At 41.4% G+C, this 21898-nt stretch overlaps 1 protein-coding gene across 9 annotated transcripts; it reads right to left on the reverse strand.

Moving 5' to 3' along the window:
- Positions 1-32: 32 nt before the first annotated feature.
- Positions 33-17665, reverse strand: LOC117264355 (uncharacterized). 9 transcript variants are annotated; one of them, XM_078172032.1, is made up of 7 exons: positions 16145-17665; positions 15435-15508; positions 15173-15231; positions 14933-15046; positions 12619-12684; positions 7901-8053; positions 33-789 (listed from the first exon to the last, which is right to left on the reverse strand). In XM_078172032.1, exons 3-7 carry the CDS (start codon positions 15210-15212, stop codon positions 695-697), a joined length of 468 nt encoding a protein of 155 aa, XP_078028158.1. In that variant the 5' UTR covers positions 15213-15231; positions 15435-15508; positions 16145-17665; the 3' UTR covers positions 33-694. The 9 variants fall into 9 exon arrangements, 2 of the variants coding, with proteins under 2 accessions (XP_078028158.1, XP_078028157.1); XM_078172031.1 differs by lacking the exon at positions 15435-15508; XR_004502287.2 differs by lacking the exons at positions 33-789; positions 15435-15508 and adding an exon at positions 1582-7814 and having other exon boundaries at positions 7901-8058.
- Positions 17666-21898: the final 4233 nt, after the last annotated feature.

Below are 21898 nucleotides of genomic sequence, written 5' to 3' on the forward strand. Positions count from 1 at the left end.
AACCATAAAAATGAACATGAACTGAGGCAGTATTCATATTAAAATTCAAATTTTATTGTATTTGGCTCTGAAACAGCTGGGAAAAAAGAACAAATACAGTTGAAAAAGTCAACATTTTCTGACATTGTACTTTTTATTCCACTCCAATTATTTCACAGTTTACTTTAGAAAACAACATTTTGCACACAAAACATGAATAATCAATTTGAGGTTTGGACTGTTGATCAGACAAAACAGGTCTCACTTTGAGTTCTTCTTTGAGTTGCAGTCAAACTGTACATAAATATTTTGAGAATATTTGAGAACTTAAAGAAGCAACAGACAGCATTTTTGCCTATATATATCATTATGAAAATAATGTGGGTTGCACAGGGTAGTATACACAGTAAAATCAGACTATCAGCATTTACATAGGTTACTTAATGGCTTTGCAATCTTTGCAATAAGCTTCTGCCACCGGGGATGAATTTTCACGGAAAAAAATCTGCTTTACGGCAGGAAATGCGTCATGTATTGCCAAACTTGTCGGTCAGCCAATCAGGGACTGGAGGTGGTCCTTATGAGGAACTGGCCGGGGCATGAGATAGTTGAGTCAGGAGCACAATGGCAGACGGACAAAGTTTGGAGATAAGTGAAAAACAGCCTCCAAATTGCCAAACTGATCGGTCAGCCAATCAGGGACTGGAGCTGGTCCTTATGAGGAACTGGCCGGGGCATGAGATAGTTGAGTCAGGAGCACAATGGCAGACGGACAAAGTTTGGAGATAAGAGAAAAACGAGCTCCTCTGTCTGAGGAGGCAAAGAAGAGCAAAAAGGAGAGTGATAAAAAAAGAGGAAAAACAAGAGCAAACCTCAGTCAGGCGTTCAAGAGATGGAGGGAGCTCCGTGACCAAAGAGGCTTCAACTAGAGTTCTCATTTTCAACCCGAGCCCGAGCCGACCCGAATAAGCCCGACGGGTCGGGTCGGTTTGGGCCGACTAATTAAGTTAATTGGGGCGGGCTGAGTCGGGCTCAGACAGCAGAGAGAGAGAGAAAAAAAAAGTGTGTCTGTTAGAGAAGCGCACTGTGTGAGGGTGCGACAGCAGCACTAACACACAATGCTGCTGTCCATGGTTCTCACTTCTGAGCAGCCTGTGAGGAAGAAAATATGCATGTCTGTTAAGATTATTCCAAATCCATTCATTATTCAATGTTATGTTATTGATATTTGAAGGTTATAGTTACCGTTTTTAATAAAGTGTTCGAGTTGAAGTTGAAGTATCGTCTGCTGTGTGTGTGTGTGTGTGTGTGTGTGTGTGTAAGGGGGGTGATAATAGGGCTATAATAATTAAAGGGCCACTGTGTAAAATGGGTTGAAAACCATTGAAAACAGTGACATCAGTGGTCAAATTCTAGATTGCAGGGCTCACTCGCTCACCCCTCCCATTGGGTAAATGACGGTGGCCTCACAGGGACAAAAAGCCTTGCGCAGACACAAGTTTTTCAGGAGTAGGTCTATCTAGCAACGAGGTGAATGTTTATTTAGAAATCTAAGCCATGTTATGATATTGTAATGAATCACTCACGAGCAGGAGACCAGAGTAGCGTTCGGGAAAAAGGCCCATTTATTTGAGCACTCCAAAAACTCCGGTAACACTCCAGGGGGTAAAAGACTCCGTCCCAAACTCTTCTAGCGTAACAAACAACTGAGGAGGGATCCCTCTTCCAGGTCGGACAGACGTGCAATAGAATAGATGTCGTACAGAACAGATCAGCATAATAAATTAACAGTAATCCGCATGACACAATGAGACAAAGAGAGAGAGAGAGAGAGAGAGAGAGAGAGAGAGAGAGAGAGAGAGAGAGAAAGATGCAGGTAATGACAGTAGCTTACAACAACATTATTGAAAGTAATAATATTATAGTTATAGTTCTGGCTACTGTGGTACAATATGTTGAAAGTATGTATTAATATCTGGCAGTATACATGTGTGACAATAGTCATATGTATATAATAACAGTAGAAGTATGACTAATGACTAATGATGGCAGCAGCAGCAGGAGGCATCTGGCAGGACCACGGCAGCAGCACAACCACACACGTCACGCTGTCCAGGCACCGCTGCGATATGAGTTAATCTGAGAGACAGTGGAGCACAAAGGCTCCGGAGAAGAAGCCGAGTTAGTGACATCCAGAATGGCCAAGTTAGCAAGATGCAGTAATAGAATACGAGACAGAGAGAGAGAGAGAGAGAGAGAGAGAGAGAGAGAGAGAGAGAAGGAGAGAAGGTGCCCGGTGTATTATAGGGGGGTCCTCCAGCAGACTAGGCCTAAGTCAGCCCAACTAGGGGCTGGTACAGGGCAAGCCTGAGCCAGCCCTAACTATAAGCTTTATCAAAGAGGAAAGTCTTAAGTCTAGTCTTAAATGTGGAGACGGTGTCTGCCTCCCGGACCGTAACAGGAAGATGATTCCACAGGAGAGGAGCCTGATAGCTGAAGGCTCTGGCTCCTGATCTACTTTTGGAGACTTGAGGGACCACGAGTAACCCTGCGTTCTCAGAGCGCAGTGTTCTGGTGGGATAATATGGCACTATGAGCTCTCTAAGATATGACGGAGCTTGACCATTTAGAGCTTTATAAGTTAACAGTAGGATTTTAAATTCAATTCTGGATTTTACAGGGAGCCAGTGCAGAGAAGCTAAAACAGGAGAAATATGATCTTGTTTCTTAGTTCCTGTTAGTACACGTGCTGCTGCATTCTGAATTAGCTGGAGAGTTTTTAAGGACTTACTAGAGCTACCTGATAATAGAAAGTTACAGTAATCCAGCCTAGAGGTAACAAAAGCGTGGACCAATTTTTCTGCATGTTTTTGGGTCAGGATAGGCCTAATTTTCGCAATATTACGCAGATGAAAAAATGCAGTCCGTGAGGTTTGTTTTAAATGAGAATTAAAAGACAAATCTTGATCAAATATTACTCCGAGGTTTCTTACGGTAGTAAGAGGCCAGAGCAATGGCATCTAGAGAAACTATGTCATCAGATAAAGAGTCTCTGAGTTGTTTGGGGCCAAGAACAATAACTTCAGTTTTGTCTGAATTTAACATCAGGAAATTGGTGCAGGTGCAGGAAAAGTGTTGAGAGCGGCTGCAGCGGTGCAGCGCTACATGATGCGCAATGGTTGCTCTCCCCCACGCTGACATTGAAACCTGTCTTCTAACCTCTTCACCCTCTTGAGGGTTGCGGGGGGGCTGGAGCCTATCCCAGCTGACATCGGGCGAGGGGCAGGGTACACCCTGGACAGTTCGCCAGACTATCACAGAGACAAACAACCATTCACCCTCACATTCACACCTACGGACAATTTAGAGTTATCAATTAACCTAGTCCCCAATCTGCATGTCTTTGGACTGTGGGAGGAAGCCAGAGTGCCCGGAGAGAACCCACGCTGACACGGGGAGAACATGCAAACTCCGTACAGAAGAGCTCCCACACCCGGGATCGACCCTCTTGCTGTGAGGCGACAGTGCTAACCACCACACCACCGTGCCGCCCTGAAGCCTGACTGTCTGGTAATACTATTTTGGGACATGAATGATTGGTTGACTTTAAGTGATTAAAGATACTGTATCTGAGCCAGGGAAGCCAGACTGCTGAGGTGCACAGGGGGAGCATCATTTTTTCCCCCTTCCATTTAAAAAAAAAACAACTCGGGTTCAGTCAGGCTCGGACCCAGTAATGTATGTGATGATGTCGGGCCGGGCCAGTTTTGGGCTTCAAGTCCCTTGGGTCATTTCGGTTTCGGGTTGAATTTTTGGGCCCGTTGAGAAATCTAGCTTCAACACCGGTGTCCAGCTAGCTTTCATTCTAATGGATCAGTAAGTAACACGACTAAATGTTAACTAGCCGAGAGAGGACTGTACTGTACTGGCTGCTAGTTCATTCCTAGCTGGCCAGCATTGCAAATCACCGCAACCAGGGACCGGGTAGCGAGTGTTTGTCGGCTAACATCCTCGTTGCCATTCTACGGCAGCCCTTGGACAGTGATTACCCCCCCCCCCAGGGTTCCATTCCCCTGTCGGGAGTTATTTTTCAACAGTCACCAACTCACTATACATTATCCCTTACGTGTCTGTTGTTTGTACTGATACTGTGCATATTGGTATAATTTACTGTGAGTTGTTTGTACTGGTACTGTGCATCCTGGTATAATTATTTGCACGACTATTTGTTTTTTTCTTCAGATAAATCTGATAACTGTTGCTCGGTCTCTTTACTCATTTATTTAGTATAGTGTCCACACACCTTCTCATTCTACATATACATAGAGGTATACTGGTGGCTTTACAGCCTACATTTTGTTGATTATCGCTGATCCCCACGGTCAATTTGGTCTTTGCGACAGTGCGAGCAACACTGTTGACGCTAGCTGGCGCCAAGCTAAAAAAAAACAAACGAATCCTCTCTGTTGCCTCTTTAAAGGGGAACTAAACCCTCCTCTCTGGGCATTACTCCGCCCACAGCTTGATTTCAAAAAATTCAGAAAAGATAGGCGGAGCTGAGGGAGGGAGGGGGGACAGGCGAGCGGCTGAAGAAGGGGGCGGAGTGAAGATTGTCCTCGCTGCGGGGAGAGGAGAGAGGACTTCCCCAGAGGTCAGGCCTCTTTACCCGGCCCCTCTCCTCCACAGTTTGGCTTATTTTCACCCAGCCCAGCACTGGTACCTTGGAGAGCGGTCCCTCGCTGCGGGGAGAGGGGAGAGGGCTTCCCCGGAGGTCGGCCTCTTTACCCGGTCCCTCTCCTCCACACTTAGACTTAATTTCATTGTGCCAATGGTGGCTTGGAAACCCCCTCCTAACTGTGTCACACGGACAGAACGGAAGGTGGCCGGAGCTCAGCTGGTCCCCTTCTCCACACTTTGACTTATTTTATCCTACTTGGTTCTATTTCTCCCTCTCTGGGAGCCTGGGCTGACCGCGCAGCAGCCCACCGCATCCATCCACCCCTCCCTCCCTCGCGGCCCCGCATATATACCCCCGAGGCTCGGCTCTCTCTCACCGCACAGCGGCCCTCCACATCCCTCCCTCGCCGCCCCGCACATATACTCCCGAGCCTCCTTGACCAACTAACCTAAATACTATAAACACACTACTAACTCTAAACCTACACTAAAATACACTATGCTAACAATACAATTCGACAAATTACTAGCTATTCTCTCTGCTCTACTACTCTCTCTGCTCTGATCCAACCTACTCGCTATCAGTTTGATAACTGCGGACAGAATGGTTTTATAGTAAGGGGAGGAGGAGTAAAGGGAGGAGGGCAGGTTTAGCGTGGACGGTTAGTGACATCATTCGCCTCGAAAAAGAATCATTCCCCTCCAATGTAATGTAATGTAAATTCAAATGTAGTAACCAGGTTTCAAGCTGTAGAGGGCACTCCATAGCACATTTTTAAAATAAAATGTAGATTTTCAACAGTTTGCACTAAACGGTTAACTCGTATTGCAGCGGTGCCTGGATAGTGTGACATGTGTGGTTGTGCTGCTGCTGTGGTCCTGCCAGATGCCTCCTGCTGCTGCTGTTATCATTAGTCATACTTCTACTGTTATTATACACATATGATTATTGTCACACATGTATACTATCAGATATTAATATATTATTATTAATTATAATATTATTACTTTCATTAATGTTGTTGTAAGCTACTGTTATTACCGTCTGTCCTGCATCTCTCTCTGTCTCTGTCTCTCTCTTTCTGTCTCATTGTGTCATACGGTTTACTGTTAATTTATTATGTTGATCTGTTCTGTACGACATCTATTGCACGCCTGTCCGGAAGAGGGATCCCTCCTCGGTTGCTCTTCCTGAGGTTTCTACCGGTTTTTTTCCCCGTTAAAGGGGTTTTTTTGGGGAGTTTTTCCTTATCCACTGTGAGGGTTCAAAGGACAGAAGGATGTCGTATGCTGTAAAGCCCTGTGAGACAATTGATTGATTGATTGATACTTTGCAAATCAGAAGAACTACAGCTATGTTGCTGATATGTATCAAACTGCATGGCGCGGGCCCAGGGAATTGTAGTTTTTAAAAAAATAAGTGTTTTTCCTAGATTTGGAAGTTGTAAATACTGAATTGAAAGTACACTGTGGACTTTAAGGGGATGGTAAACACACTTGTGTAATCAGATTTTAAATATCTAATTTCTAAATGGGTGAAAATTAATTTTATCAATTTTATTAATTTTATATTATTATTTTTTGTCAGTATGGAGAAGCTGCTTTGACAGCAGCGCCGCCTAGTGTTGAAATTAAGTATCATACAGTGAGATAACATATTTTGTCTTCCAACTTTTTCAGGGGCCGTACTGAAAACATTTAAAGAGGGGATTGAGGATGCTGTCATCAAATATGCTGGGGAACATCATAAGCATGCTCCATCCAGAAAAACATATTAAACATACACAAGACATTAAACAAACATAACACAACATTAAGCATAGACAAAATAAGTTGAATTTGTGATTTGTGAGAAATTTGAATTTGTGAGAGACAACAATAAAGTGTATCTTGAATGAAATACGTTGGACTCTTTCATGGGAAAATAGGGACAAGGGGGACATACACAACGCATTAAATATATACATTACAATACACCCAAGATAATGGTATTTGTATGTTCTCACAATGGAAGACAACAATTGAAGTGTATTTTGAATGCTGTACTGAATATTTTAATTGGAAAACAAGGTTGTAAATGGATAATAATTTGGCCAATATTTTAAATATTTTTGTACATAAAAATTACGTTCAAATTTGGGGTCCGTTTCACAAAGCAGGTTTAGTGAAAACTCAGAGTCTGTTAACCCTGAAATGATGGAAACTCTGAGTTTTCCGTTTCAAAAAGGGAGGTAACTCAAACCAGAGAAAGAGGGGTAACTCTAGCCTGTTTCAGAGAGAGAGGTAACTTAAGCTCTCGGTCAGTTACTGTAGTAACAGACTCTATGAACCTAACCTGGTCGGGACCAGGTTTTTCTCAATGAACCTCAAGTTTCTCTCTGTCTCCGCCCTCTTTCAGAGCCACACACTCCATTTGATTTCCTCATTCATTCAGTCAGCAGGCGAGTTTTGTCAGAATATTAGAAGTCCATTAGGCACAGTAGGTTGTGACTTTTTTCACTAACATGGCATGTCCTTTTGATAACGATGCCGTGGATGAAGGTGCAGCATTACTGCGCAGAGAATTAAATATTCGTCGGGAGATGGTTATCAGACTGCGCATAGATGTTCTAGCATTTCCACACAATTATCTTTTTGAGCTGTACCGTTTCACGTCACAGTCCATCATCTACATACACAACCTAATCCGTCTTTACATTTGCAACATTACCAATCGTAATCATGCTCTCACATCCCAGCAGATATTGTGTGTTGCGCTGCGTTTCTTTGCAAATGGAAGTTTTTTGTACAATGTCGGAGATGCTGAGCACTTGAGTAAGGCAACTGTATGCAGGGCGGTCAGAAAAGTGTGTTCATTTTACGGGCATCTGCCTTCTTTCTGTTGGCTGAGTAGAAGTGTGTGTTAGTTTAAATAGGCTTAATTATTTAACAGAACATGATATAGATGAGAAGACATTTATGTGTGTGAAAACAGCATTATGTTGGGGATAAAACAACTGCACAGTCAAACAGCCACTTAATATTTACTTTACAATGTGAAACATTATCAAAATGAGGTACCCCCATGAGATTATGCCGAGGTCTTACCTGTTTGAACAATGTTTTTATATTTCATCCTAAGCTGCTGCCAAGTGCGCTTCTCCCCTGCGGGATAGCACCTAAATGAAATAAATTAATAGGCTACCATTCAAGCAGTTTTCCCCTGTAATATTATTGTGATTGCAAAGACTACATTTAAACTTACGCATTCTGGGGCGTCGGTAGCGTAGTGGATAGTGCTGGCGCCCCATGTATAGAGGCATTGCCTCGCCGCAGCGGCTAAGGGTTCGAATCCGGCTCGCGGCCCTTTGCTGCATGTCAGTCCCCATTCTCTCTCTCTGTCTCCTCATTTCACCCTCTGTCCTGTCAATAAAGGCAAAAAGCCAATAAAAATAATCTTTAAAAAAAAACAAAACTTACGCATTCTCCCACGCCGTCTCCCTCTCTTTTGCAGCTGCAGCGGTGTTACACTTCTTTTTGAAAATGTGTTCAAACTCGCCGTATGAGCTAGCAAAGCAGTTTTGTGTTGCGATGTGTGGTATTTATTCAGTTTTGGGAAATCACAAGGTCTAGAAAGCGTCAGTGGCCGCAGCAGCAGCAAAGCTAACATCAGGACGTCATCTGTTAAAAGCCTCCCGTTGTCGGATACGACATGAAACTGCTCCAGTTAGCTCAATCATGTTGTAACTAAGACATCCGCTGGGAAAATTTTTTTTTTTCATGGACCATTTAGAGTTAAAGAGTCATTACAGACACCGCTAACGGGGCTAACAGCTAACGGTTAGCCCCTCTAATCTACAATAACCATGTTATTAATTTCAGAACGTGATAGTAATGTTTGTTCAATCATTGTGTTTATAGACTTTACAAACACCAGATTAGTCTAAACGGTGATATAGTGACGTGAAAAATGTGAGATATTCATATATATATATATATGTAGCTAAACTCTGCTGGTTTTCTACCCGGAAGTATTTGTAAACAACAAGGTGATTCCCTCCGAAGGGACACTAAGAACTCACAGTACACATCAAATAAAATTTCTCCAAACACGTTTCTTGTTATTTTAGGTAGTTATTATCACGCTAATGTATGTTCAAGTGTTCATTTCCCCCGATAAGTTGGTTTTAATTCGTTATTTGATTCTATAAACGCAGTCTGACCATCTCAAGCTTTTATTTTGGTACTTCCAGTGACCGCAGTGTGAATTTGCATATTAGCTAAATATTTAGTTTCACCCAGAACATTTAGATTTAACATTTAACATTTAGATTTAGATTTAGCATTTAGATTTAACATTTAGATTTAGATTTAGATTTAAATTTAGCATTTAGATTTAACATTTAGATTTAGATTTAATATTTAGATTTAGATTTAGATTTAGCATTTAGATTCAACATTTATATTAATATTTAGATTTAGCATTTAGATTTAGAGTTAATATTTAGATTTAAATTTAGATTTAATATTTAGATTTAACATTTAGGTGCCACATTTAATATTTAGATTTAACTATTTAATATATTTCTAAGTTAACAAATATTGCTGTAAATGTGGTAAAAGGAGACGCTAAAAAATTCACAACACTTTTTTAAACATTGTTTAAAGCTAGATGTGGCAAAATGTTGATGTTATTTTCAGCGTGAGCCACTTTACAAACGGCACCCCATACAAACTTAGTCCCAGGGACTAAGCGCTACCTAAGGTTTGTAAACATAAGTTAATGTAGGAAATTGTGTGCTTCACCAAACCACACCAATCAGGGGTAAACATACCTCAGGTAGGGGAATGCAACCTCTCATCTACCAGCGGATTATTGTACAAGACCAGCGAAAAGGTTCTGAGGACCGACGGCAGCAACACAGCACCCAGCTTAGCAGGAAGACAGCGTTCTTTCATTGCAAAACCCACCCCGTATTTAAGCTGCCGGAAACGGCAGCACAGTCAACTCACGCTACAGCGTCTTCCTCATATGGCAAGGCCCGGGGGAGAGGTGACCAGCCAGGTAAAATAACAGGACTAGGCAGGGCAAAATGAGAGTGGCCGGAATTTAAAGGGGCCCTGCTACACACCAAAAAATGTAAATCATTAATCTAAGACTTTACTCATGCAATGTAGATGAATCAAATGCACAGTATTAATCTACATGTAATCAATCCCTGTTTCCATCGGTCCATTTTTTTGGCATATTTATTCATTTATTTATTTACTTATTAAATTGTCTGATTTATTAATTTATATTAATGTATTTTTCCTCGGATGTTACCCTGGTATGTGCTCGCATAATGTTAATGTTATAGAATGGCTATTGTATTCTCTTGGCTTTTATTTTGAGAGGCCCATATTTACTTGGACTTCCGGGAAGCTGACCTGTCTTACTTTTCTTCACATTTTTTTCAAGAGGAAAGATGAAAACAGGCATTGGAAGAAACCAAAATCGGACCGTTATTTGAATTTGGTTTTCTCGTTTTTTTGTTTCAGACAACAAAAACGGAAAAACAGCTCTGTTTTATCATTTGTAAGCTACCCACGCCCCTATTGCTGCCGGTTTCATCACCAGGGGCCTCATTTATAAAGCTTGCTTATGCACAAAACGGGACTTGAAAGTGGCGCACGCCACTTAGCACGCAAAGGTTGTGATTTATAAAAATAAACTTGGCGGGAGAATGTGCGCACCTGTAAGCAAACTCTGAGTCATGCGTGCACACATTCAGGGCTGTTTCAAGACCCTCTGGGGGCCCTAGGCAAGAGGCACCTTGGAGCCCCCCAGCCACCCAGCCCCCCCAAACAAAGCAAAATTGCCTTACATTATTTAAATAACAAAAACACATAACATGCTTCCTTTCAAAGAAAACAATAACAACAAAATACAAAAATAAATACAATAACTCATCGTGTAAGACAAATATTTGTGCAGTCATTTTAAATTAAATAATCTCATGACAGATTTAGGCCCAATCCCAATTCCTATCTTAACCCTCAGTCTCAAAAATCGGCGCTCCCGCGAAGTGCTAGTGCTGTCCCGATTCTCAGTATTGAGTTGAGGGCCAAGAATAAGGGCTGTATGGCCCTCACTTTTAAGATTTTTCAGGACCACCCTTGGTAGTGAGTGCTATCCCAGAATCCTTTGCGTATCATCCGCCGAGCTCAGCCGAACCCAGCTGAGTACAGACGATTCAGTCAATGCAAGATGGCGGCGACAAGCGTAAGGAAGCGGAGTTATCAATGTGAGTATTTTCCTCGTTAATAGTTGTTTTAAAATTATGATAACCATTGCATTATCTTAGTTTAACGTCATTTTATGGACTATAGACCTCTTTGTAGCGTAACACACATATTTTTGGTCGCGGGCGACGGCTTGCCTGCCCCCGCTGCACGTAACCCCGGTTCTCTGATAACGGAGTGACGCTGTCATTCAGTCATTTATCTCAGTGATGATGTAGTTGTTAAGTTGTTTTAATATACGTGAAATTTTTGCATCGACATTTTTGTAACATGACCGGACGGTGTCATCTCCTGTAGCCGTAGAGTCTGCAGCTGGTAACGTTACAGCTGCAGGTTAACGTTAATGATCGTATTATCTGGTGACTTTCCGCTGAATAAGTTACGTCGGTTGTTGTTGTACAGGTTATTTGGTTGAATATCAACTTATAACCCAAAGAGTGAAACGTTAACGTGGATGAAAGTCATCAGATAACACTCACCAGTTCTGCTGGATGTTGACTACAGTATTCATTGTGATAATACTTGCAATACTACATGAAACTAAACTAATAACTTAACGAATATCTGACAGGTAGCCCAAAAAAGTAAAAAATAAAAGAAAGTAATGTTGTTATCTCTGTTCCATTTCAGGGCCACCAGACAAAACACGAGCCCTGATTCATTTCAGGGCCACCAATGAAGACAAGTTTACAAAAAGCAAGCAGGCTCCAAAAAAACTATGGGAGTGAGTAATTTGTAACTTGTGAACTGTTCATATTCATAACATAACATTCTCAGTCACAACGGCAAGTGTTCCCCTAGTGATCAAGCATTCTGTTTCAATATGAACTCAGCACAGCTGCAGACGGCATTGTCGAAGATTGTTGTTTGGTAACTGTACATTTGTTTTGTTGCCCCTATAGCCTACTGTCACTTTTTGGAAAGATTTTGTCGAGTATATTCGTTGCAACATTTATGTTCTATTTTCACTACTATACAAAGATGTGCTGTTTGGATTTTATGTTGTCAGCATTTCAAAACAAAAACAATTCTATATCATTAATCTATCTATTATCTTAGCGTAATTCCATATTCATAAGAGAAAATTTTGTAACAGAAATCCTTGTTCAAAATTTTTATGCATGAAATGCAGCAATACTTAGAAACCATTCAGCACTCCAAAAACTCCAAAGCTATAAAGACTCTGAAAATATGTAAACAATTTAATTGTTTGAGCTGCTTAACTTTTTTATTTATTTGTTTATTTTATTTCTTTTTCTTTTCTCTTAACCCTGGCATATTTGTTCTGTTCATGTCTGTCACTGCTTGTTTTGTACAAGAATTGAAATAAAGTGTTCGAAAAAAAAACCCAACTCATCACGTCTTTTTATCGACAACTACTGATGACATATATTTCTTCTTCTTTGAACTGACAGACTGGACAGAGTTTTGGCATATTGCTGCCCCTGACAGTCTTAAGACGTATTTGCCTTTGAGGGGTGTCCCATTTTAAAGTCACAAGATAGCCCTTAACACTTGGTATTGAGGGCTAGTGAGATTGAGGGTTGAGCTTGAGAATTAAGATTGAGGGTTAAGATAGGAATTGGGATTGGGCCTTAAACTGGAGAGCAGATCCCTCTGAGGCTCAATGAAATTATTCTTATTCTTAGTTATTCTTATTTCTTAAGTCACTGTGAACTTAGAATAACTTCCTCCTACCTTCATCTGTTGAGGCAACTGTAGAGGTATGCTGTTGCTGTGGACCAAAATATTTCAACAAAGCACCTTGAGAAAAAAAAGAGCTCAATTATATTTGGTGAGTTTGCTTTAATATTTTCATGCAAGTACAGAACTGTGTGTATGTGCTTCACAAACACTCAACATTTAAGATCTGTATGAATTAATTAATGAACAACAGTAACAACTTCAGTGCTTCATGTTAACATAATATCTTCCTCTTCTAAATACAAATTAGTTACAGTTTGGACAGAATAAGATGTTCAACTGACAGCAGAATTGATGTTGGTTTCATTAATGTTAGCATTTGACAACACATGCATTACTAATGGGAGAAATTAACATTAGCTGGGTTTCCATCTAATTGTATAGCAAATTTTAAAGGGATAGTTCGGGTTTTTGGACATGAAGTTGTGTGAAATGCTGAACATCTGTAGCTCTGAGGTGACGGTGTCACTACTGTCAACGAGCCTCCTGCTCTGAGAGATGGCCCGTAGCTTACCGAAGAAAAGGTAGTTCTGAAGATATAAGGGGGGACACGTAACCAAGACAGCACGCCAACAGAAATCAATTAGATAGTTCATCACCACGAAAACTTCATCAGCTGTTTCCACCAGAGAACCAGTAGGCTATTATTAGTGAGGAAGAAGATGTACCAGCCCTATACTACAGCGCGAACACCGGCTCAGGCTCACGACACACCCTCGTCAGCTGCTGTAGGTAAACAGAGGAATACCAAAATGGTGCGAACTTGTGATTTCCCCAGCTGTGGGAATAAAAACATCGCCGGCTCCCAATTCCATCGGTTTCCTGTTACAGATGTAACCCATAGGCAACTTTGGCTTGTGTCAATTGGGATGAACCTCGCTACCAAGCCGGCGAGGGTGAAGCAACTGCGCGTATGTCAAGCTCACTTCAGCTGCCCACAGATCCCGACGGACAGAGAAAACGCAATTTCCGCACTGCTGTGCCCAAAGAGAGATATATTACCTAATACCAGTCTATATAACGATGTCTGTAGCTGATTGTCTGTAAAACAAAATGTTTGATTGAACTAATAGCCTGTTGTGTTGTGGAGAGTACATTATACGCGGCCTCGTTTTACCGTCGGCATTTAGTTTATTATATTAGGCTAACTGCTAAATCTGTGACAAGAGTAATCAGTCACACAGAAATGTGAATTCATATGTGATTACGACCAGTCTCTGCTTTGTTCTGGTGGTGGGTTAGCCAAAGTTGCCTACGGGTTACATCTGTAACAGGAAACTGATGGAACTGGGAGCCGGCGATGTTTTTATTCCCACAGCTGAGGAAATCACAAGTTTGCACCATTTTGGTATTCCTCTGTTTACCTACAGCAGCTGACGAGGATGTGTCGTGAGCCTGAGCCGGTGTTCGCGCTGTAGTAGTAGGTATATATAGGGCTAGTACATCTATTTCCTCCCTAATAATAGCCTACTGGTTCTCTGTTGGAAACAGCCGATGAAGTTTTCGTTAGCTGTTGCTATCCTGTGCACCTGCACGGCATGGTGATGAACTGTCTTATTGATTTCTGTTGGCGTGCTGTCTTGCGGGCCTGCACGGCGGAGTGATACTGGCCAGAAAATAGTCCCAATTGATAGCAAGGTCTGACGTAATGCGGGGATGTTTTAAATTTATTGAAATAGTCTAACAAAACACATGCATACTTTTTTGTAGCTTAAAACGTTTTGGTTACGTGTCCCCCTTATATCTTCAGAACTACTTTTTCTCCGGTAAGCTACGGGCCATTTCTCAGAGCAGGAGGCTCGTTGTCAGTAGTGACACCGTCACATCAGAGCTACAGATGGTCAGCATTTCACACAACTTCATGTCCAAAAACCCGAACTATCCCTTTAAGCGAATTTTGTGAAAACGCGCAAAAGAAAATGCAAATTTATGCACGTTTCCATTCATTATTGTTTTGCGAGTATTGGGAGTCAACAGGTCGAGCAGAAGGTGGCGCTTCTCATGAAAAATAAAATGCAAAAGAACACCCGTAGAAGAAGAGGGCGCCGTGAGATGACGTCATTGAGGGCATCTCATGTCCACAACTGGTAAACAATTACCGGCACATCTATGACTACGACGAGATGGAGAGATTCCTTGGGAACTTCTTGGCTATTGCGAGAGCTCTCATCACACTCATATCAGCGTTGTCAGCGTAGCCTACATAATGCCGTGATGTCTGTGTTGGTACACCAGGCAGCGCACATGATGCAGCGGTATTCAACACATCCAGTCTATTCAGGTAAGTTGTGAAATAGCCTACACTCACCTGACACTGGAGTGATTATGTAGCGGTTGTGTACTCTCTCTTTCTTGTGTTGTGTATAATCACGAGAAAAATCAGTCATGAAGCACTGTTGGCACCCGCCGTTTATTTCCGCATCTGGCAGAGGAAATATTTTCACAGTCAGTCTTAGCCTCAATCGTACACGTGCTCTCACACAGGGAGACAGCGCAGCCAAAGTGTACTTAGTTTTTACAATGAACATAAAATACACAAAAAGCGTACCTGGCAGAGGAAATATTTTCACAGTCGGTCTTGGCTTCATTCGTACACATGCTCTCACACTGGGAATATCAAATAAAAAAGGAGCGCAAGTTAGCTAAACCCTGAGTTATGCTAACCACGTTACACACAAATAATTAAAAACACTGTCAACTTTTACGGAAGGACATGCTCAACCGATCGGGAGCTCCAGTCTTACCCCTTAGATATAAAGTTAAGATAATTAATACAAAATAATTATGGAGCTGATAACATGTGCACCTACCAGGGAGACAGCGCAGCCAAAGTGTCGCTATCTTCCGGGGTACACGACCCTAGTCTGCAGGGGTGTTGTGTTCACTGACCATAAAATAAATCAGTTGCAGAGAAAGTAAAATAAAGCAGTGTGAGCCATGGCAAGTGGGATCATACATACTGTATATTAACTCTGTTACAATTACCTCTCTCTAAGTTCACACAGATGTGTGTGTGAAGTAGAAGTAGGATTCGGTAGCCTACGTCATTGTTTATTCCCTAAATCTGTTTCCATTGCCAAAAGTCGCATTTTCCTAATATCGATACGCTGACTTTTCCACCCCCTCCAAGCGTAAAAACTTTTTTCAAATTTCTGGCGTTTCCATTCAAGTTTTTTTTTCGCAATTTCTGAAAATGCGAATAAAAATAGGTGGATGGAAACCCACCTATTGTCGTTGGCACTAACTTATTGCAGGTACAGTGTTCTGTGTACACAACCATGGCAACACAGCTAATGTCATATAATACACCTCTTCTGTTCAAACAAACAAACAAACAAACAGATATGAGATATGAGATATGAGAGTTTAGAAGCTTCAAGCTGGTCCACTCACTGTCTAACTAATGTTAGCTGGGTGTTGTTGTCATGTTGTGCATTGAACATTAAACTTTTCTGATGCTTGGTGGGACTGGGACAAAGTGGCATGTGGCAAAAACTACTTGTAACACATTCTCACTTACCACTGTCTCGTTTTTTCTTTTCATCCTCCTCTTGCTTTTTTTTTCTTTTAGCGTGCCCTGAGGGATACGTTCGCTTCATTTTGCCACAGCCCGCACGGCACCGGCAGCGGCACCGGCAGCGGCAGCAGTAAGTCAGCTCAGTCAGCTGTAGGGGCCCCATTAGGGAGGTCTCCGACGTGTCGTCGTTGCAGTGTCTCTAAGGGGGTTTCAAGTTGTGTCGTTGATTACAGACCAAATGTCAGCAGCCCCTGGAGGCCCCCTCTAGCCACTCGCAAGCAGCAGCAAGTAGGGGGGGGGGGGCCCATTAGGGGGGGTACCGACGTGTTGTCGTTGCTGCAGTGTCTATAGGGGTTCCATTCATATTGTCATTGATATGGACCGATGTCAGCCATCTCTGTGTTGCCCCTTCCAGCTCGGGGCCCTAGGCAATTGCCTAGTTTGCCTGTCTGGTTGTGACGGCCCTGTCTCCAACCATGTCAGAAGTCTGCTCGTCCTCCCCAACCATGTCAGAAGTCTGCTCGTCCTCCCCAACCATGGCAGAAGTCTGCTCTTTCTTTCCAACCATGTCATAAGTCAGCTTGTCCTTCCCGGCCTCGTCAGAAGTCAGCCGCTCCTCATACGGAGTGTGTAATGTAGATTCCATTGAACCGAGGTAGGTGAAGTCGGAAAAAGAAGCACTACGGAAGAGCGCACAAGGACAAGGGAAGTACTTCTTCTGTCCTGCGTTGTCCATCTCTACAACTGCTTTGGTCAAGACAGAGGACTTTATAATACCAGACGGGAGGTGTGGCATGGAAACGGAAGTTTTGGTTTGGAAACGGAAGGTGTGGTTTGGATGTGGAAGGCGTGGGAAGTTTTCTTTTTCTAGTCAAAAGTTTAGAGTTTTTTTCACCACCACAGATTCTCTCCAGTTGCGGCAGCTCAAGAAAAAATTTGAAATCCTCTCCCTTCAGCATCCTGTTGAGCCATTCTGTCGCAGGTATGACTAAGACGGTTCGGAATAACCCACAGTCAGGATTAAATCTCTCCAAAACGAAAATGTCGGCGGATCTCTTCCCTTCCATATTTTGTGATCACACACTGGCTTGAGTCATCCATTTGCCTGTGACTGTGGTTTTGGATTGCCACAATGCAGCCAAGATGGTTCTCGTCTTAGACAACTCATTGTCGTCAAACTGAATTCCCCTCCTCGGACGCTTTTCCAGAGGAGGACTCTCTCTGCTATCCTCCTCCTCTTCCTCCTTTACCTCCGAACAATACCCTGTCTCGAACGATGTCACTTCATCATCCTCATTCTCTTTATCAGACGTCGTCACATCAAAATCCTCATTTTCTTTATCAGACATCGTATCATCATTCGTACGGTCGAGAAGACTGTGCAAAAACCTGCTATACTGCTGTTTCGACAGGTCCAACAACATGTCTACTAAAATTAGTTTTACTGACTTATAATCCACTTTTCTTTTCTTCTAGCTCTTGGTTCTCTTCAATTCCTTTTTCACAAGTTCTGTATACTCCAACACTGCAAAGCTGCAATATTTATTTGTCTCTTGAAAGACTTCAACCATAGCTCATTGGTTCAAACGTAAACGGTAGGAGGGGTAGTGAAAAAACGGGGAAAGGTACCTTATTTCCAGGAATTTACAATATGTAACTGTAAGGTACCTTACCTGTCAAATTTTATGTTGACATGAAGTAACCCTACCTATCTCTCTCCCATTGTGAACAAATGCTCCTTTTATCAGTGAGTATTTCTACACTGCAAATTATTTCCAGGAATTTACAATATGTAACTGTAATATTTCACCATAAATTACATTATTATGACCTCAATGGCTTTTACTGTGATATTTAACTAAATTCAGAATAGTATTGTAAAATTCATGCAGGTAAATATAGTAGTTTTACAGAAGCATACTGCTTAATCACAGTAATATATGGAGTTTAACTGTGAGATTACAGTGAAATACAATAATTCTGTGCTAGCATGTTGCTAAATCACAGTAATCAAATGTACATAAACTGTGAAGTTACGGTTAAATACAGTAATTTACAAGAATGTACTGTTATATCAGTAATGTAATGGGTTTTAACTGTGAGGTTACAGTTAAATACAGTAATTTTACTGCTTTATCGCAGTCGTATGTATAACTACTGTGAGATCACTGTATATTGATGTCATTTCACAATAATTTACTGCAAAAAAACAGTAATTTACTGTGAAAGTATTGTGAATAAGGACTTTCTAAAGTACTGTATATGCAAATAGGATCACAACTGACCAAATCTATGGGATTCTGTAACTGCACCCAATATGACAGAAACTGAGACTAAACTAGAATTAACAGTTAGGCAGGAAGACAAAGTTGCAAGATTTTGCCTAAAATAAAATAAAAAATGATTTTCAGGATGAATAACTGTCTGTGGTTTCATCTGAGCAGGTAAATGACACCTTGGGGCTGTAGGCACACTATCAATGAACATTTGTTTCAAATTTGAAGAAAATTGCTCAAAGTATGACCATTCTACAGTGTTTTTTTTCCATGAAAAGATCCAGGCGGAGCTCCACATGACAAGAGCGCTCACTCCGCTTCAAAACAGTACTATCGGTGATCAAACAACACTCAGCCAGCTTCAAACATTGTACCTTATTGAAATCAGGCGTGATTATGATAGCTGATGTTGTTTATGACACAGAAAAACCATAAAACATCACCAAATAAAGCCATATGAAACGTGAAAGTTATGATCCCACTTTCTAGGCGGTATATCTCAGCCCAAACTAGTGGTAGGAGTGAGACCCTTACCTTTTATAAAAGATCTAAGTCCCCACTCGCCGGTCTGCATAAGATCGCGAGTAATCCTTTAACTTTTCCCCTCGAGAAAGGCATGACATGGCTTGTCACCACTCATCGCGATTTTGGACTTTGTGTGTTTAGGCTGCTCTGGTGCGAAATCCATAAGAGATAAAAGAAAAACGATGTCATTTTTGAAAAGTAGAAAGCTTCCTGAATCCGGCAATACCAAACATCACATGGTTTGATGACGTATGTGCCTGGGAGATACCATTTAACAGAGGAGGGAGGGAGCGCGGACGTGGGCGTCCGAGCGGAGTTAGCCAGGTTAAAAGAAATTGGGAAACCAATTTAGGTTTATCCTTTGAGAGTGAAGAGTGGGGTTGTGTCTGGAAAACACTTCACAAAGCATCTAATCGGTAAAGAACAAAGTGATTAATTCTAATTCTGTACACAGAACATTTTCACTCCTGTTGAATTGCATAGGATGGGTGTTTCTTACACTGATCTTTGTTGGCATTGCAAACAGGATAAAGGTACTTTTAATCATATGGTATGGACTTGCACTGAAATGAAAATCTTCTGGGAAAAGGTTATGCAGTCCCTTGCTGTACTGTTCGTTGTGATCCAGCAATGTGTCATTTGAATTAGGGGAGAGTGGGGTGAGATGAGCTAATTTTTACTGGTGTTGTCCTCTTGGTAAGGAAAAATAAGAATGAAGTACAATGAAAACATCTGCCCTTATTTCAAGATATCTCCTATCCATCAAATTATAAGAATTAATCTATGACAAAAGGTCCTGAAAATATGACTAAGGTAGAAGAAGGGTTTCTGTGGCTCAGCTTGCCCCAGGTTAGGGGTAAGTGGAACTGAGTCAGTGGGTAAGTTAAGCCATCTGATTTTTTTAGCAAAATTTAAAAAACAATTTACCTTTTTTAAAAAGTAATCTAATAATACATTTTCCTATTCCAAATAGTCTTATTTCTTTCTTTAAAGCAAACCTGAACAACAGAAAACCAGCTTAATAATGCTGCATCTTTTTTTAAATTTGCCTTTGGTGAAACCATTTTTAAAAACTCTGTTAAATGAGGGTAGTCATGCAAATGTAAAGGACAGCAAGTGTAGTTTTGAGGAGCAAAAAATTATAATCTGAACTTAATTGTTAACAAAAAATGGCATTTAGTCAGAGATGGTGGTGTGCCATAAAATTGCTGAACCAATCTTTACCTAAAAGACTATAACTCATTCTACTGTATTGAACTACATGATATAACACAGCCTTCGCAGACCTACTAACTCCTATAATTTTCTGCACAGTCTCACTGATAAAACCCATAGCCACTATTGTGGAAAAACAATAAATACAAAATTTAAAAAAACATTCTTGTAGTTTTTAATCTGTAAAATGCACAATGCACTTCACATCTTTTCATTAAATTTTTATTTTTTGCTAAATTCATAAAGGCTAAGAAACAGGAAGAGATTCCATTGATAGAATGAGAAAAACAGTATATTTCAAATGACCATCACAGTTTGTGGAACAAAAGTGTAAGTCCTGTGCAGTAAATAAGCAAACAGATGGAGCAGTTAACATTACAACAGGTAAATAATTTATTGCAATTTATTGGCACATCTTTGTACCTCCTGCCCCCCCACACTATCCAAACACACACACACACACACATACACACACAAACAACAAAGTTTAAAAGACCAACTAAACCAATGGTGATTTTGCTGCCATAGTGGTTGCTGTGTTCACCCTGCTGCACTTTGGAAGTACTATCAAAGCCTGTCTAAGAAAAAAAAAGGCTTTCTGACATCACAGATTGGGGTGGAACAGAATAAGCAGCAGGATGAATGTATCAACCACTATGGCAGCAAAATCACCATGGTGTAATTAGGTTCATTTTGTCTACTCAAAATAGATTAAGTGTAGAAAGTTTCTTTTTACCAGACAATGAGTTTACCTTGACATGTTTCGACTGTCACTTCAGTCTTTTCAGAAGCGTCATCTGACGTGCGTCATGACGTGTCTTTATCAGCTGGTAGTATCCCGGAGGCGTGACCAGCCTGGCAATCTGACAGATTTGCCAGGCTGGTCACGCCCCCGCTGCTCAGTGTTCTTTGGAGGAGAGAGTCCCAGGTGTGCGACAGCATGAAAGCCCCCTCATCCCGGTTGATGGGGCAGCAAAACTCCGCCAGCTTTTAGTTCACCCAAAAGACAGGATCAACACGGACAAAAAATGCAACGTAATATACGAAATCCCATGCATAACATGTGAAAAAAACATACATAGGAGAAACAGGAAGAAGCTTCAATACAAGAAAAACAGAACATAAAAAAGAATACGAAAAGGAAACGACAGGACGTCTCACAAGATCACAAAAAGAAAAAGCAGAGCAGGTGAGCCTAAAATCAGCCATATCAGATCACTGCAAAAGAAATAATCATGTCATGGACCGGGACGACGCAGCCTGGCAAATCTGTCGGATTGCCAGGCTGGTCACGCCTCCGGGATACTACCAGCTGACAAAGACACGTCATGACGCACGTCAGATGACGCTTCTGAAAAGACTGAAGTGACAGTCGAAACATGTCAAGGTAAACTACATCTCCTTAAAAACTCATGGTCTGGTAAAAAGAAACTTTCTACACAAAATGACCATGGGTTTAATTACTCTATAACAAACATAGGGGTCAAGGCCAAGTAATGCTAAATTGGTTTTCCACTATGCAAGGACACAACATCTAAGGTATCGAGACTCGAAAAAGGATTACAATTAATTTTAACAATACACTATTGTCTCATAGATGTGTCCATCTCAATGTTTGCCAACAGGGGACAGTTAACGTTTTGTTTTTTTTCTTTTATCAACGTAGGACTACTGTATTTGAAATATCCATGAAATACCCTGAAGAAGCAAAATTCAAGGTCTGGAGCTGGGCCAGAAAGCT

The sequence above is a fragment of the Epinephelus lanceolatus genome, chromosome 10 (assembly GCF_041903045.1).
Source record: "Epinephelus lanceolatus isolate andai-2023 chromosome 10, ASM4190304v1, whole genome shotgun sequence".
NCBI lineage: Eukaryota > Metazoa > Chordata > Actinopteri > Perciformes > Serranidae > Epinephelus > Epinephelus lanceolatus.

Excerpts from the sequence above, each read along its gene's own strand:
- LOC117264355 (XM_078172031.1), bottom strand. The coding sequence starts at position 15,212 with ATGAAGCCAAGACCGACTGTGAAAATATTTCCTCTGCCAG. Across the intron at positions 15,047-15,172 it reads GAAAATATTTCCTCTGCCAG|ATGCGGAAATAAACGGCGGG; the intron begins GTACGCTTTTTG and ends TTCCTCTGCCAG. Across the intron at positions 8,054-12,618 it reads AGTTGCCTCAACAGATGAAG|AGGGTGAAATGAGGAGACAG; the intron begins GTAGGAGGAAGT and ends TTGACAGGACAG.